Below are 12038 nucleotides of genomic sequence, written 5' to 3'. Positions count from 1 at the left end.
CTGTGGCATGATTAGAGCATCAAAGGTTACTGCTGCAGCCATATTCCTGGGCCCCCCTACTTTTGGAGTTCACCCTCTAGCCAAACTATTAATACTTCATCTGAAACTTGATGATTTAAAAATTGTCATTATTCTTTATTTATTCTTTATTTCAAGCCAACAGTGTAAAACACCAATAACAGGTTGAAAATAAAATAACTAAACTATAAAATATAAGCCAATATAAATACTGTATATACAAAAATTTGAAGATTATTTAAATAATTTCATTAATAATACATTTAAATTGGGAGAAATTACAGATAAAGATATCTAAAGAATTATTTTTTAAAAGACAAGAATTGTACAATTACGAGAGTCTACAGAAAATACCATTTTTACAAACATTGACACGACAATATTTAACATGAAGAAAGGGTTTACTACGAAGATTACGAACAGGAACATTAAAATAATGAAACAAGATAATAACAATCAAACTTAGAAGTAAGACATTTATACAGGAAGTGCAAATCCTGTCTTGCTCTCCTAGATGTCGGGGAAACAATAGGAGGCAGGTTGGCTGCTGGGCCGATAAAGCGCAAGAACTTGTTATGGGTCCGATCTATTCTGGAGGCTTGAGAAGCAGAGAATGAGTTGTAAATAATTGAACAGAAATTGAAAGATGGTTGGATGCGAGAAAGATAAAGCGCACGTTTGGTGGACATCAACGTTGAGTTCAGGCAGATCTAAATGCTCGGCAATAGGGGTATCTCTGGAGTCCGAGAAAGCTGAAACAAAAAAGTTGTTAAATAGTGTGGCTTTTGCTTGCGGGCTGTCAGCAACCCTAACCCCATTAGAGATACTTATTGCATTTGATGTAGTTTTTTGTTTACACTTGATCCAAGTCCAAAATCGCTTAGGATTTGCAACAAGGTCAGAGGAGATGCATTTTAGGTAAGCCGTTCATATGCCATGCCATGCCATATGTATTAAAACATTTATATCAGTAAGTATACAAACATTAAAGGTTGAAAGGCTATAAATTTGAATGAATCATTAAACTAATTTAATTTATTATTCATACAGGCAGCTTGAAGATGCTGTAAAATGTCTTACCGAATCAAAGCTTAACGAAGACATTGTTTCTTTGAAGGGTGGAAGAAAAGATGGTAAGTATTCTTAATTGTATAATTTAAATAAGATTTAAATTTTATTTTCTTGCAAATATATCCAAGGTTAGGTTAGGTTTATGTTTGGCTAGAATTATTATTTATTTATTGACACTTAGTAGAAAAAATTGCATATGAACAGCTTTGTAAGTGTATTTTGTAAAACTGCTAGTTATAATTTTTTTTTCTTTGATAACACCAGCCTTGTATTTTAGCCTTAAATTGTTATTATTTTGTTCATAATTCTTCAGTGTTAACGTTTAAGTTCATTCTTAATTTTTTTTTTAGTTATTAGTCGTGATAAGGCACAATTTGTTAAAACTGGAGCAATACCCAAAAGACAGGCAAACCCTACAGGTACTCAACTACAAAATATTTTCAATAATATTTCAGGAATTATGGAAAAATAGCAGAGGCTTTTCAAGTACAAAAAAAACACAAAATGAGGTTTCATCAACATAATTTAACATGTGTTTCTTTTTTTCAGGAGATGCTATGAAACTAATTCCTGAAATTGCAAAATCTATTCAAGTTAAAGAAATAAGTGGCGTAGCGTTGCCACCACCAAATGAAGTCCAAAAGCAAGCTATAAAGACAGCTTTAGAAAACACATTTACAGTTATACAGGGTCCTCCAGGTAATAAAATTCATACAGTCCAAATGAAATGAATGAATTATACATTAGGAACCTTTTCTGAAAAAAAAAGCTCTGATGTCTCCTGAAAAAATAATTCTTACATTTTTTTGTTTTTGAATATTGCATTTCAATGTCACAAATAGATCTATTTTTACCAAAAATTGGGTCGAATAAAAAATTATTTACCTGAAAAAATGTAATTTAAAGCAAAATATAGTCAGTCAATTGATTTTTTGGTTGAAATTATATTTTGTCATTTTATAAGTGAAAACAATTTTTTTCTTATTCTTTTACTCGGAAGTGATTATACTTTATTAAGTCTGATTAATTAATCTTCATTTTTCATGTGTTTTGGAGACATTACATCTTTAGGTTAAACATGTATTTTTAAAAGTATGTAAACACTGTCTACTAGACAGTAATACAATATGAAACAAAAATATTTATGAATATGTAAACATTGGGCTTGAAGTACTTAAAAGGCAATGATAAATACTTGTTAGGGCTTTTAGTAAAGTAACACCTATTAACAGAAAACTGTATAATGATTTATTGTATTCAAAATGTGTTTTTCTCCTTTTTCTTTCAAATTAATATTGTTATTTGTTATAATATTTATATCATTGTCGATACACTATGTATCATACAAAGAAAATTTGTCATTGTTATTATTTACTTAGGAACTGGAAAAACAGTGACAGGAGTGCAATTAGCATACTATTTTTCTGAGATGAACACACAAATACCACCTACTGGTAAAGGCAGGCCACAGGTTCTCTACTGCGGACCATCCAATAAGTCTGTCGATGTTGTGGCAGGTAATCGTTTTTGATAAATTATTAATTCGATAACATAATAGACAGACTACCACTTACAACATTAACCTGTTGGTCATGTATATAAATTCATTGCATGCATTGAATATGTTATGAATCTTACTGCTTATAATGAGAGAATGAGAAATGTTTGTTTTATTATTAGGATATTTTAAAAAGTTTCCAGAATTATCTACTGTTCGAGTTTACAGTGAAACTATTGAAAAGAAAGATTTTCCATTGCCATGGGAGAAAAACATCGGGAAAAAAGCCGATATACAGTCCTCTACTGACCCTGATCATGTCAACGTTGCATTACATCATCTCATCAGAACTGGTGACAATTCAAAGAGTGCTGAAATATGCAAGTTTGATCAAGAATTTCGACAACTGAGACCAGAAACAGTCATTACTGAGGAAACAAAATCAAGATATTTAAAACTGATAGATTTAGCAAAGGTAAACTCAAATTTTGTTCAGATCATGAGACTTTTGTATAAAACAAAATTAATTTTTCAGTTAAGCATTACCATATATGCTATTCCTAATAATTTGCAGGAAGAAGAACTTAAGAAACATAAAATCATCCTAGCAACTTGCAAATCAACAGGCTCCAATTGTGTCAAAGAATACTGCAGTATTATACAGTGTATCATAGATGAAGCAGGGATGTGTAGTGAACCTGAGTCTCTTATCCCTCTTGTTATGTGTTCACCTTACCAAGTTGTACTTATTGGAGATCACAAACAGTTGAGGTAAGAATGAAAGTGCATGACAAAAAATCTAGAATTCAGAAACATACATGACCCTGTAATTAGACAAACCTGGCCCTCTCTAGAAGTTAATTAGTCTAATTACAGGTAGTCATTCTTCTAAAGAAGTTGTTCGTGAAAGGAACAACAAACCGTCAAGAAAAGAAGGTTTTTACCATCTAATCTGTTGTAATTGGTTTGATAAAATGAATTGTTTACACTTCATTAAATAATTACAAACCAGATGAACAATTACAATCATTGACAAGAGCAGTTAAGATAATTCACATTATAAATTTGTTTGAACTTGCATTGTCATTTAAAAAAAAACGTAAAGTATAGTTATATTCATTTACAGGCCAATCATTACTGAGAGACGTGCAGAGGATTTAGGTATGGGTATATCTCTACTAGAGCGTTATGAGGCAAAGACAATGATGTTAACTATACAGTACAGAATGGTTAGTCTACTATTTTCAATTTATATATTTCAAGACAATAAATAATAGAAACTCCTAATTAGTCATTTCATTACTAGGCCTAGTGAGGGTCTATTTATTGGTACAGTTTGTTCCCTAAATTGATTCCATCTTATTTTCATGTTGTTTACTTAATTTTATAATTTTGTTTTCTGCTTCTTTTAGCATCCAAAAATCTGTGAGTTTCCATCAAGAGCTTTTTATGATAACAAATTAGTGACAGATGATTCTATTAAACATTGCAAAAATAAAAACTGGCAAAGAAAGTTTTGGCCAGCTGGTTCAAGTTGTCCAACTGTGTTCTGTCACGTGTATGGAAAAGAGGAGACACTGACTGTTAATAGCTCAGAGGGAGGTGAACAAAGCAAAAGCAACCCACAAGAGGTGTATCATGTGGTTAGTAATCTACTTTGATGTACACAGGAGGAAGGGGTTGATGGGTGTGGTGTTTATAAAAGTTTGCATTAATTGTTACATATGGGCCTTGTGATCAGTGACCATTTAGTTTTAGGCCTAAATCTTTGTACAACTATTACTGTTATGATACAAATTGTACTTTTAATACTAAATGTTGTCAATTAAAATTTTATGTAGGTGAGAATTGCTTGTAAACTGCTGGAAAAGGGAGTGAAACCTAAAGATATTTTGATACTATCGCAGTATCGCTTGCAATGTCAACGAATCAGAGATGATCTGAAAGTGTGTGGAATAGAGGAGGTTCAAGTCTCAACTGTGGTTCTCAGTCAAGGTCAATTAATTTCTGATATATGTACATGAACTTGTTAGACATGAACAGACAAAAGTAACAGGCATATTTACTTCTCTGACCAGAGTACTTTAATCTGTACTTTTCAAATATGGGAAACAAAATACGAAAGATTTATTTATTTCCTCACAGAATGTGATTAGTTTTTCTCCATGCACATAAATAGAAAAACAAACTACAGATTGCAATATAATACTATGAAACTTTTTTTTTGGCATTAAACAAATTTATTTCCATCCACTAGGAAGTGAATGTGATTACGTAATCATGTCAACTGTACGTTCATTACCAAGAGTTGAGATTGAAAAGAGACCAAGTGTTCGATGGATGAAGATGAACTTAGGTTTTATAACTGATGAAAACCAAATGAATGTAGCACTGACCAGGGCCAAGAAAGGACTCATTCTTATAGGTAAGTACTATGAGAGAAGTTAGCTCTCCAATTTTGGTTTGGGCTCCTTTTTCATTTACAAAAGTAATTCTTGTATAGGAAGAAACAATTAATAGTAATACTAACAATGTGTTTTGGCAGTTTTTAAAAAGATTAAGAGAGAATTAGAAATAAGAATAATTTACAAAAAGTGCACTGGTGGTTTACCTCATGACATTTTGTTTTCTTTACAGGGAACCAGTACTTGCTTCAAACTCACCCCAAGTGGAAGGAATTACTACAAATGTACAGGCAAAATAAATGTCTTGTTGAATACGCATCAGAATTCAAACCTTAAGTTTAGAAAATGATCAACAGAACATCCGACCAGTAAAGAAGAAACAAGAGACATTCTCAACCATACTTTAGTTCCTTTGGAAACACATGGTGTACTGCAAACCTAACATTACTAAGTCAAACTAGACATGAAACTCGTCACTTTGACGAGTTAGTTATCCGCACCACGACAAACGCCACGTGCACGTCATACGTTGGAATATTGCACACAGATAAAGATTATGGCATTATGACAAGAACTGAAAAATATGATATGCTGTTAGTGCTGAATTCTGTCAATTTTGTGTCATATAGTATATACATGCAAACAGTATAATCTGTATACATATTACATACAGTGTAGAATAGGTGAAATTACGGGACCCGCCATTTATTCCAATTTTTAACATGGCGACGGTATCAAAATAAAACACTTAGATAGCAATTTCAGAAGAAAATTATCTCAGGAACAACATATTAACGTGTAGAAGAAATTTGAATACTTAAAATATAGATGTGCACCCTTTTAAATGTGATGAACTATTACGCAAAATATGAAAATACGACTTTTTTTATTCAACTGGCCATATGATGACGTCACAACATCCGATTGGCAAAATGTTTACATGAATTCGTATCTACAATCCAATAGCTTCCAGAAAACGTTTTAATCGTGATTATCACGTTTTATTCTTACGAGCCATTACATATTAAAATTTACTGTAAAGATGAAATTAATGACCCACGTAATTAACATTTTTAGGCATGATGACGTCATAAAAATTAAAATATTTTTATCTCATGCTAAAGAAAGTTGCTTGACCTACACAATATATAAATGTAGGAGAAAAAGGAATACAGATAAGCGTGATGCGCTCCATTGAATGTGATGAGCAATAACGAAAGAGACAAAAATCCTATATTTTACATTCGTGTGGCCATACGATGACGTCACAATGTTTTTTTAGCCTTATCGATGCATGATCCAATATCTACAACTCATCAACTTCTAGATTTTGTAATAAAAATAAACGGTTCACGGTTTACTTTAGAAACTATGACTGTTTAAAAAAAGACATAATTTTGACGATTTTTTAAGCTTTTTCATAAAAAACGCGCACAAATTGTCTAATTCAACGTGTTCATATGGCGTTATTTAAACTGGAAAAGGTCTAAATTGTTTTCAAAATTACTAGGAAAGGCTTGAAAAATATAATTCAAGAGAAAAAAATATGTTTTTAACGCTACGTGCGCACCGCGTGCGTAAAAAATTGCGCTTTGTAAAATCTATATAAACTTTTGGATCTTCATAAATGGAAATCGTAATGATATGTAAACTACATTTTAAAACTATGTGAACAATTATTTTGTTTTATTTAAATTTTATTTTGTTATTTTTAATTTTATTTCATTCCAGACCAACAGTAAATCATCGCCACTAACAGGCAGGTTAAAATCTTAATAACTACTTTAGATAAAAATTAATTATTTTGTTATCATCATTTAGATTTTAACTAAAATATCCAAAGATTTTACAATGCATTAATTATTACACATATATTATACAGATACAGATTCTTTCAATTGGTCCACTATTAGTTTGTGATTTGATTCATCAATGTACTCGATCATTTCTTCCTTTCATCCACTAAGACTTATTTTTATTGAATATACTTAATGAAACACAGAAAATATATTTCTATTATGTATATTTTTAAACATTTTTAAAATTGTTATTGTAAGTAGCTTTACTGTAAAATTATGAAATAGTAATTTTACATAATTTTTAAAGTTGTAATTTGTTGAAAATGTATTTTAATATGTAATTATGACAATGTTTAATTAATGGTGATGTAATAATGGTTATAATTATGATATGTAATAAATTATGATGGTATTAACATAATAATTGTGATTTTTTTAAAGTTTGTATAATCCACACATAATAAAAATAATTGGGAAAATTGAAAATTAAAAAAAAAAGTGATCCAAGTACAGTGACTTCACATTGAATTGTTGGTGATATGCCTCAAACTATTTAGACTACCTGAAATGCCTAAAACTAATACAATAGTTTTTTTCACATACTGAATAACTGTAAACCTGATTACAGGAGGGTAAAAATAAGTAAGATAACTACTAGTTCTTGATTAAAACAAGCATAGAAAATAATCTATACTATAATAAAACTGTATTCATTTTATTTTTAATTCTCATTTAATTTTGCTTTTAATGTTGTTGTAAATGTATTATTGTAATTATTTTATTGTCTGAAGTCAACTGATGTAAACCTTAATAAATAAATGTAAATACTGCAACTTATATAAATTATATATATTTATACTGTAATTAAGCAATAATGAAAATACTTGAATCTGAATCTTGAAATTGACTATGTTTTTACATATTTTTTGTAATTGCGACAATTTTTTTTTAATGATGACCATTACTTTTCTTGTCTTTTGAATGTATATTGTTCCTTACCATGTAATTCAGTAGATTTGCTGCAAATTGGTTTGTTTGTGTGGCCATACGATGACGTCACAATGTTTTTTTAGCCTTATCGATGCATGATCCGATATCTACAACTCATCAACTTCTAGATTTTGTAATAAAAATAAACGGTTCACGGTTTACTTTAGAAACTATGACTGTTTAAAAAAAGACATAATTTTGACGATTTTTTAAGCTTTTTCATAAAAAACGCGCACAAATTGTCTAATTCAACGTGTTCATATGGCGTTATTTAAACTGGAAAAGGTCTAAATTGTTTTCAAAATTACTAGGAAAGGCTTGAAAAATATAATTCAAGAGAAAAAAATATGTTTTTAACGCTACGTGCGCGATTTTTTTAAAGTTTGTATAATCCACACATAATAAAAATAATTGGGAAAATTGAAAATTAAAAAAAAAAGTGATCCAAGTACAGTGACTTCACATTGAATTGTTGGTGATATGCCTCAAACTATTTAGACTACCTGAAATGCCTAAAACTAATACAATAGTTTTTTTCACATACTGAATAACTGTAAACCTGATTACAGGAGGGTAAAAATAAGTAAGATAACTACTAGTTCTTGATTAAAACAAGCATAGAAAATAATCTATACTATAATAAAACTGTATTCATTTTATTTTTAATTCTCATTTAATTTTGCTTTTAATGTTGTTGTAAATGTATTATTGTAATTATTTTATTGTCTGAAGTCAACTGATGTAAACCTTAATAAATAAATGTAAATACTGCAACTTATATAAATTATATATATTTATACTGTAATTAAGCAATAATGAAAATACTTGAATCTGAATCTTGAAATTGACTATGTTTTTACATATTTTTTGTAATTGCGACAATTTTTTTTTAATGATGACCATTACTTTTCTTGTCTTTTGAATGTATATTGTTCCTTACCATGTAATTCAGTAGATTTGCTGCAAATTGGTTTGTTTGTGTGGCCATACGATGACGTCACAATGTTTTTTTAGCCTTATCGATGCATGATCCGATATCTACAACTCATCAACTTCTAGATTTTGTAATAAAAATAAACGGTTCACGGTTTACTTTAGAAACTATGACTGTTTAAAAAAAGACATAATTTTGACGATTTTTTAAGCTTTTTCATAAAAAACGCGCACAAATTGTCTAATTCAACGTGTTCATATGGCGTTATTTAAACTGGAAAAGGTCTAAATTGTTTTCAAAATTACTAGGAAAGGCTTGAAAAATATAATTCAAGAGAAAAAAATATGTTTTTAACGCTACGTGCGCACCGCGTGCGTAAAAAATTGCGCTTTGTAAAATCTATATAAACTTTTGGATCTTCATAAATGGAAATCGTAATGATATGTAAACTACATTTTAAAACTATGTGAACAATTATTTTGTTTTATTTAAATTTTATTTTGTTATTTTTAATTTTATTTCATTCCAGACCAACAGTAAATCATCGCCACTAACAGGCAGGTTAAAATCTTAATAACTACTTTAGATAAAAATTAATTATTTTGTTATCATCATTTAGATTTTAACTAAAATATCCAAAGATTTTACAATGCATTAATTATTACACATATATTATACAGATACAGATTCTTTCAATTGGTCCACTATTAGTTTGTGATTTGATTCATCAATGTACTCGATCATTTCTTCCTTTCATCCACTAAGACTTATTTTTATTGAATATACTTAATGAAACACAGAAAATATATTTCTATTATGTATATTTTTAAACATTTTTAAAATTGTTATTGTAAGTAGCTTTACTGTAAAATTATGAAATAGTAATTTTACATAATTTTTAAAGTTGTAATTTGTTGAAAATGTATTTTAATATGTAATTATGACAATGTTTAATTAATGGTGATGTAATAATGGTTATAATTATGATATGTAATAAATTATGATGGTATTAACATAATAATTGTGATTTTTTTAAAGTTTGTATAATCCACACATAATAAAAATAATTGGGAAAATTGAAAATTTAAAAAAAAAGTGATCCAAGTACAGTGACTTCACATTGAATTGTTGGTGATATGCCTCAAACTATTTAGACTACCTGAAATGCCTAAAACTAATACAATAGTTTTTTTCACATACTGAATAACTGTAAACCTGATTACAGGAGGGTAAAAATAAGTAAGATAACTACTAGTTCTTGATTAAAACAAGCATAGAAAATAATCTATACTATAATAAAACTGTATTCATTTTATTTTTAATTCTCATTTAATTTTGCTTTTAATGTTGTTGTAAATGTATTATTGTAATTATTTTATTGTCTGAAGTCAACTGATGTAAACCTTAATAAATAAATGTAAATACTGCAACTTATATAAATTATATATATTTATACTGTAATTAAGCAATAATGAAAATACTTGAATCTGAATCTTGAAATTGACTATGTTTTTACATATTTTTTGTAATTGCGATAATTTTTTTTTAATGATGACCATTACTTTTCTTGTCTTTTGAATGTATATTGTTCCTTACCATGTAATTCAGTAGATTTGCTGCAAATTGGTTTGTTTGTTTTAATAAATAAATAAAAAAAAAACTGTGCTTTCACTCACCATATACCCATTTTAACAATTTCTTTTTTTGTTGTTTTTATTTTTAATGTAGTAAAGATAGGAAATTCACCTAAATTGACCTTAAATTTCCTTATGACAATTTTTCAATTTTACATAGGAAAATACTATTTTTATTACAATAGTCATAAACAATTCTTAGTTTAGGTCTTGTAACAATCATGAAAAAGTCACGACCTTTTTAAAACAATTCTGCTTCTACACTGTTCAATGTGTATCAATGTTGTTGCAAAAAGTTGATTTATTTTGTTTTCTTTTATTTCGTTTTCTTTCAGTAGGATAGCCCTCTCAGTAATAAAATATAAACTGCTCTTCCGAGGGGTCCTACAACACATTTAAACATAATTTTAAAACAACTTAAACTAAATTATTAGTTATATAGGCCTATTTAATAATAAACAATAGCAATTTTAAACCTGCAACTACCCATTAAAAATAGTGGGCCCTATTTTATTATTTGACCTTAAGTTAAAATGGAAGTGGTTGATTCGCAGCCTAATCATAGAGGAAGCAACGTAAATAATCATACACCTTCATTTATTCTATCTGTATACCCATGGAGAAATTGTCCATGGGTATACCATAGACCTTTGGTTCTTGTTCAGTGTGGCTTGGGTTTATCACAATACTGTAGAGTATAATTTATTGTATAATTATAGTCGCTACAGTAGGCCTATTATCTCCGCAACAATAAAGGCTGCTCTCTTTTGATAATAAAGGAGCATTTAACAAAATCATACTTTTGAGTAAATGAGTTTTGAAGAGAAACTGGGAGAAATGCATGCAAAGAAGTAAATCTGTAAGTATGTATCAATAATAATATATAGACTAATTGGAACTTTACTGACCTATCTGTGCACTTTAACCAGTATACTTTACCCAACCAATTTTTTTTCAGAAAATCAAATCAAAATGACTAATACAATTACCACCTAATTATATAATTTGTCTTTCTTATTTCCTTTTTGCAGCAGGCCTGTTTGTAATTATACTATATGCATTAATTTTCACAATACTATACACCTGCTAGCAATTTAAATTATATTACCATTTGAATTGAATTGTAAACTGCACATGCTCCATAGTAATGCACTTCATACTTTTTTCTTTATAAGGTTTTTATTTTAAACTGAATTTTAATTACATTTTTGTAAAAAATTACCTCCATGATTTCTTTATTTATTTATCTATATATTGGGTATAGCCTTGTTATTTCTTTTTTTTGTAATTAGTGTATGTAAATGATTTGCTTTTCTTTTTTACCTCATTGTTTTATTTTTTTATTTTTGTTGCACCACTAAAGAAGAATATGTGTGCCACTAACAAAAAATAAATCCTGTAAATCACCAAGTAAACTTCCGGTGGATGCGCCCTCTACCTGAAATATTAAGCATCTTTTTTCTTTCATTCACATGTTGTAACACAATACAATAGCCTACACCTTTGTTCTCACGCACTATAGCATCATTTCCCATCATACCTTGGTGGTTTAATTCTCTTTGGCTGGCTATCAGTAGCTCGTAATGCCATAAAGGCTCAGTTTAGCCCATTAAAAAAAATGTATTTAGCAGTAAACTTTTTTCTCCATGGATAATATTTTGTAAACCTTGGAGACACATAAATTTTAAG

At 29.0% G+C, this 12038-nt stretch overlaps 1 protein-coding gene across 1 annotated transcript in view; it reads left to right on the top strand.

Moving 5' to 3' along the window:
* The window catches only part of LOC144837674 (3'-5' exoribonuclease HELZ2-like), a 107430-nt gene extending 102102 nt beyond the window's left edge, over nt 1-5328 (top strand). Inside the window, exons 19-29 of the mRNA XM_078692925.1 lie at nt 1069-1151; nt 1440-1508; nt 1639-1788; nt 2469-2606; nt 2770-3062; nt 3162-3358; nt 3714-3816; nt 4000-4230; nt 4429-4582; nt 4845-5012; nt 5225-5328. Of these exons, the coding sequence (XP_078549051.1) occupies nt 1069-1151; nt 1440-1508; nt 1639-1788; nt 2469-2606; nt 2770-3062; nt 3162-3358; nt 3714-3816; nt 4000-4230; nt 4429-4582; nt 4845-5012; nt 5225-5328 (1690 nt within the window). The remainder of the gene's footprint in view (nt 1-1068; nt 1152-1439; nt 1509-1638; nt 1789-2468; nt 2607-2769; nt 3063-3161; nt 3359-3713; nt 3817-3999; nt 4231-4428; nt 4583-4844; nt 5013-5224) is intronic.
* Nucleotides 5329-12038: the final 6710 nt, after the last annotated feature.

Source organism: Antedon bifida, chromosome 1 (genome assembly GCF_963402885.1).
Source record: "Antedon bifida chromosome 1, ecAntBifi1.1, whole genome shotgun sequence".
Classification (NCBI taxonomy): Eukaryota; Metazoa; Echinodermata; class Crinoidea; order Comatulida; family Antedonidae; genus Antedon; species Antedon bifida.
Note: the sequence above shows the minus strand (reverse complement) of the source record. Positions and strands in the feature narration are given on the sequence as shown.